General features: G+C 34.7%; 1 protein-coding gene across 1 annotated transcript; it reads left to right on the forward strand.

The window, feature by feature from the left end:
• The first annotated feature begins 319 nt into the window (after positions 1-319).
• LOC115244706 lies at positions 320-5,861 on the forward strand. The gene is made up of 4 exons (XM_029822593.1): positions 320-361; positions 444-580; positions 5,093-5,381; positions 5,445-5,861. The coding sequence occupies exons 1-4, from the start codon at positions 320-322 to the stop codon at positions 5,859-5,861; spliced, it is 885 nt and encodes a 294-aa protein (XP_029678453.1).
• Positions 5,862-6,096: the final 235 nt, after the last annotated feature.

The raw sequence follows: 6,096 nt of genomic DNA on the forward strand, positions 1-6,096 counted from the left end.
CTCAAAAAGAAAATAGATCTCCATGAAATATTTTATAAAAATAAAATCTATAATGCAAAGATCTATAATAACAAATGTATGTGATAAAAGATAACAGAAAGTTTTCTGATATTAAATATTAGATTAATATTAAATAAATATCTTTGGTTTTGTTATAATTTATTAGTCTACCTAACGACCGTTTCACAAATTATAATGTGATTAATCAAATTAGCATTGCTGTTTACCTTGTAGTTACGCTATTTTTGATAGCCTTTCTCACTGTATTAAAAAGTTACGAATCTATATCAATTATCGATCAATCGATAATTGAAACAATATGGTGAGAAAAAGTGTAATGGAAGATATAATAATGGAAGATGTACGTACTATATTTAATATTCTTTATTTTAAATTAAAAAATAATTGTTACAATAATATTTTTATTTTATTAAACATTTTAGATAGAAATGGATGACGATTTTTTTGAAAAAGAATTTGTATTAGATGATAATAATAATGATCCCGTCCCCGCCGCTCCCGCGATAGTTATTATCATGCATCATGATTATATCGATCCAGTGATGATTAGACGCTTTCGGTGAGAAAATTAATTCAATTCAATTAACGGCAATGAATTCGCGCCGTATCATTTTAGTGACGCATAATTCTTTAAGATCCATCGATAAATCTCTCTTTTGCTGCTGCGCCAAAAGCGACCCGGCTTCGTTTGATGCGTACCGATCGGCTATGTACAAAGCGCGAAGCCGATAGAATTTATTTCAGATGGAATTTATTTATCGTAACAGAATGCGTATTTTTAAGATACCGACACATTTGGCATTATCTTTTCCGTCTCACGGCGGTGTCGGCGGTTTTCACAGAGCGACCCGTTCACTTTCTAAATTCTTCCGATGACGCAGGTGAGCGAACGATTTACATGTCACACGTGCATGGCGGCATACGTCTGATATCGGGGAAATATAGAGCATTCGAAAAAAAGGAGATAATTCAGTAGAAAGATATGCAGCAGACTCTGCTGCACGTTTAGGTTTCATGTTTAGCTTTAAATATACTTCCGCTTAAAAGTGAATTTTAACTTTAGTACATTAATTTTCTGCTCAATAATTGAATGTATCAACAATATCAGTTTTTAGAATCACATATAATTTCTTTTTTATATTTGCTTAATTGTTTAATATTATTTGTTAACAGTTATTTAATTCCAATTTAAGATATGTCTCGATTGATAATACGTATTACGGGTATTTGTTCGCAGGAAAGAGCGACAATAATGTCACGAAACGAGGATTACGATGGTTTATGTCGTAATAATAAAAGGAAGTAAAGCAAAATAATATTTCTACATTCTCTCGGTAACTCTTATAAAATAACTGTGGATATACATATATGTACTCGGAACTGAGCAAATGATCATGAAATAACGAGCGGAACGCTGTTTGAATTTTCTTCGGTGGCTAATATTTGCATAAAACCAAAACATGTTATATTGCGAAAAACAATGTAATATTCTAGTCACGTTAATTAAGTATCAACTACTTATTTTGAAAAAAAATGTTACACAGGATGATTTTTTAATAACATAAATTTCAATAAGATACAGTATATCGATTTTAACAAGATTATTGAATATAAAATTGTATTTTCATTTTATAAATGAAGATTTTCTTATAATTACTTTTTCAGATAATATTTTATTTATTTTGAGAAAGAGATAAAAAATATTCTCTGCTTCTATTTTCAGAATATTATTAGCCTTGGGATACATAGGGGCCCTATGTATATTGCGCATCGCTGTATGAAAGTAAGCTATTTAATGTAATGCATGAAAATAGATTGCGCTAGAGTATAGTGTTACGTCCTGGCGACTTCACGATTCCTTCCTTCCGCGAAGTTGCGGCAATGATAATCGATCGGTGATAGAAATGAGTCGTTCGGTAAATAGAGCATCTTGCGTCACACATTCCTTAAACATTTAGTCACTTATCAATATCTATATCTACGAGTAACCGTGAGAAAGACGCGACGAAACCGTGTCGGCGGTTTTCACAGAGCGACCCGTTCACTTTCTAAATTCTTCCGATGACGCAGGTGAGCGAACGATTTACATGTCACACGTGCATGGCGGCATACGTCTGATATCGGGGAAATATAGAGCATTCGAAAAAAAGGAGATAATTCAGTAGAAAGATATGCAGCAGACTCTGCTGCACGTTTAGGTTTCATGTTTAGCTTTAAATATACTTCCGCTTAAAAGTGAATTTTAACTTTAGTACATTAATTTTCTGCTCAATAATTGAATGTATCAACAATATCAGTTTTTAGAATCACATATAATTTCTTTTTTATATTTGCTTAATTGTTTAATATTATTTGTTAACAGTTATTTAATTCCAATTTAAGATATGTCTCGATTGATAATACGTATTACGGGTATTTGTTCGCAGGAAAGAGCGACAATAATGTCACGAAACGAGGATTACGATGGTTTATGTCGTAATAATAAAAGGAAGTAAAGCAAAATAATATTTCTACATTCTCTCGGTAACTCTTATAAAATAACTGTGGATATACATATATGTACTCGGAACTGAGCAAATGATCATGAAATAACGAGCGGAACGCTGTTTGAATTTTCTTCGGTGGCTAATATTTGCATAAAACCAAAACATGTTATATTGCGAAAAACAATGTAATATTCTAGTCACGTTAATTAAGTATCAACTACTTATTTTGAAAAAAAATGTTACACAGGATGATTTTTTAATAACATAAATTTCAATAAGATACAGTATATCGATTTTAACAAGATTATTGAATATAAAATTGTATTTTCATTTTATAAATGAAGATTTTCTTATAATTACTTTTTCAGATAATATTTTATTTATTTTGAGAAAGAGATAAAAAATATTCTCTGCTTCTATTTTCAGAATATTATTAGCCTTGGGATACATAGGGGCCCTATGTATATTGCGCATCGCTGTATGAAAGTAAGCTATTTAATGTAATGCATGAAAATAGATTGCGCTAGAGTATAGTGTTACGTCCTGGCGACTTCACGATTCCTTCCTTCCGCGAAGTTGCGGCAATGATAATCGATCGGTGATAGAAATGAGTCGTTCGGTAAATAGAGCATCTTGCGTCACACATTCCTTAAACATTTAGTCACTTATCAATATCTATATCTACGAGTAACCGTGAGAAAGACGCGACGAAACCGCGCCGGTCGCCGAAAAATAAATAAGAACCAGTAGATACCCTCGCAGTAGCATTCTCAAACGCTGATAACGAAAAGATAATAAAATTCTCACAAAACATCCGATGAATACAACTAAATAAATAATGACGAAACTTTTGTGACGTCACATTTGGACTTTGTCTAAATCAAATCACGGGCGTAAGGGAAACCTAGAGCTCAAGGGACTCTGAACTGATCACCAATCGACGATCGTCATGAGTGAAAATTTGAAAAGTAGGAGAAACACCCCGCCTAATGAGGACACTGGCACAACTTTTAATTCGTTAAAGTTTTGGAAGATTCCCACTCTTAGAAATTAGAATACACCCCGAAAAGAAAGATATAAAAAGAGGACTCGAACTCACTTACGCACTTATTCTCCAGTCTTCAGCTTCACGCAGTCTTACTCTGTGCTTTTGCACCGTAATTCGCGAGTTAGGCACTTGTGCCACCAGTGTCCTCACTTGGCATCATCTCCAGAGCAACCACGAATCGAACATCGGATTGCCGACATGAGACACAGAGCGAAACACCGTACAAAAATTCGCCACCCCTCCACCTCTGAATTACTATTGAAAAAGTAAGTTTAATTGAATAATTTTTCTTTTCCTCCTTTTTGTCTTGTTTCTTATTTAAATCAAAATTTTCCAAAGAATGTTTCATTCTTTTAAATCATCAACCCATTTCGGTAGTAAGTCTTAGAAAATTTTAAATCCTGATCTTAATCTAACACATATGCGAGCGACCAATTTTATATTTCTGACCGTTCTTAACATATACACTTATTTACTTATACATATTGATTTTGATTTTATGTTTTTATCCTTAAATCAATTATATTTTTATATTGTATTAACCAGTCAGAATCTAAATTTAACAGTAAAATCATTCCATTGCATTTCTGACTGATGTCCTCCGTAGGAGGATTTCCTTCCTCTCAAACCTTCCGGTGGGGAAAGGGGTAGTGGGAGGAAGATGGGGGGACGAGGAAGGGGAGGGGAAAAAGTGTATAAAGTCGCAAAGGGCCAGGTCGGGTAAAGGGTGGAAAGATAGAGGAGTTAACCAGAGTAGCGTGGACATGAATGAAGACGATTTTCCATACAATACGATTGTAACTATCTAAAGGGTGTACTTCGATTGTTTTTTGTTATTCTTCTTCACTGTTCAATTATTCATCCGAGACTGTTCAAAAAGTTGATCCATAAAAGAATTGAATGGTGGACAGAGAGGGGTTCGCTTTTCTGCAAATCCCAATTTGGCTTTAAAGCAATATACATATATAAAACTCTATTAAAATTCGTGTATAGAGAAACACAAATAAATATATGTATATATATCATTAAAAAATAAATTATGTTACATAAATATAAGCCTAAAAAAAAATAATAATAAAAAATATTTTTAAGTTTCTCCGTTTTAAGTTTTATAAAAATCGAATTAACCAGAGTAGCGTGGACATGAATGAAGACGATTTTCCATACAATACGATTGTAACTATCTAAAGGGTGTACTTCGATTGTTTTTTGTTATTCTTCTTCACTGTTCAATTATTCATCCGAGACTGTTCAAAAAGTTGATCCATAAAAGAATTGAATGGTGGACAGAGAGGGGTTCGCTTTTCTGCAAATCCCAATTTGGCTTTAGGAGAGGGCTTTCCTGTACAGATAGCATCTCCACGTTGACTACATGCATTCACATGTCTAATAAAGCCCGTAAGTATACCGGTGCTGCATTTCTTGATATTGAGGGAGCTTTTGATAGGGTTCGCCCGGAGATTTTAACAATCCTTCTCTCTAAATATGGGCTACCTCCAAAAATTCTGAAATTCATTAAAGCCTTGACTTCTCGTAGACACCTTATTGGCTACGCTACAGGCATCAATTTGCAGAGCCGTGACACCACTATCGGCCTACCTCAGGACTCCATTCTCAGCCCTATATTGTTCAATTTATATATTGTCTTGTCACATACGGTTTTGCCTGACACTGTGAATATACTGTACTATGCGGACGATATCGCAATATATTGTTTGGATAGCCGACTTGAGTCTATCAGGGATCAGTTGAATAACGCATTAGAAAGCCTATACCAATTTTTTATGAACCTGGGACTTGTTATTTCCCCCTCTAAGTCTAGTTATGTAATTTTTTCAACACTCAGGCCACGAAATCTCCGCATACTTATGAACGAACATAATTTTCAGCTTAGGGTTGGCAACGGCAATATACAGTTTTCTCCGGCGACGCGCTTCTTGGGTGTTGTGTTGGATTCTGAGCTCAATTTGAAAGCACACATCAACCATGTGAGGAATCGTATTATGCCAAGAATAAACATTCTCAAAGTTATAACAGGTATTAAGTGGGGTGCTCATCCCACTAATTTGCTTAATATTTATAAAGGTTTTATTAGACCTCTATTAGATTGGGGCTGTCAATCTTTTAATCCTCTGGATGAAAACCTCTATTTGAATATCAGTCGCCTACAATACGCGTCTTTAAGAACTGTTTCCGGTCTTATGATCACCACTCGCACCAATGTCCTGTTGGATATCAACGGAGAGTTCCCGCTGGACTCACGCTGGACTCCGGGACCCGGAGTGCCTCGCTATTGCTACGCGTGACTTGGCGCGAGACACTACCGTGTCTCTTGATTTCCGAGCCAAATAATTCAGGCGCAGAAAGAATGTTTTGTAATTCTCCCCATGAACTATTTGTAACTGAGGCAAATATATCTTCGTACATATAAATATATACCTAATTCGCGAGGCCTCAGCGGTCATATAGCGAAACTTTTAAAGAATAAAAATTCTAATGGTGTCATAAAATATGGATGTATGATAGACGGATGCTTAATTT

Source organism: Formica exsecta, unplaced genomic scaffold, assembly GCF_003651465.1.
Source record: "Formica exsecta isolate Colony F162 unplaced genomic scaffold, ASM365146v1 scaffold83, whole genome shotgun sequence".
In the NCBI taxonomy this organism is placed as follows: domain Eukaryota; kingdom Metazoa; phylum Arthropoda; class Insecta; order Hymenoptera; family Formicidae; genus Formica; species Formica exsecta.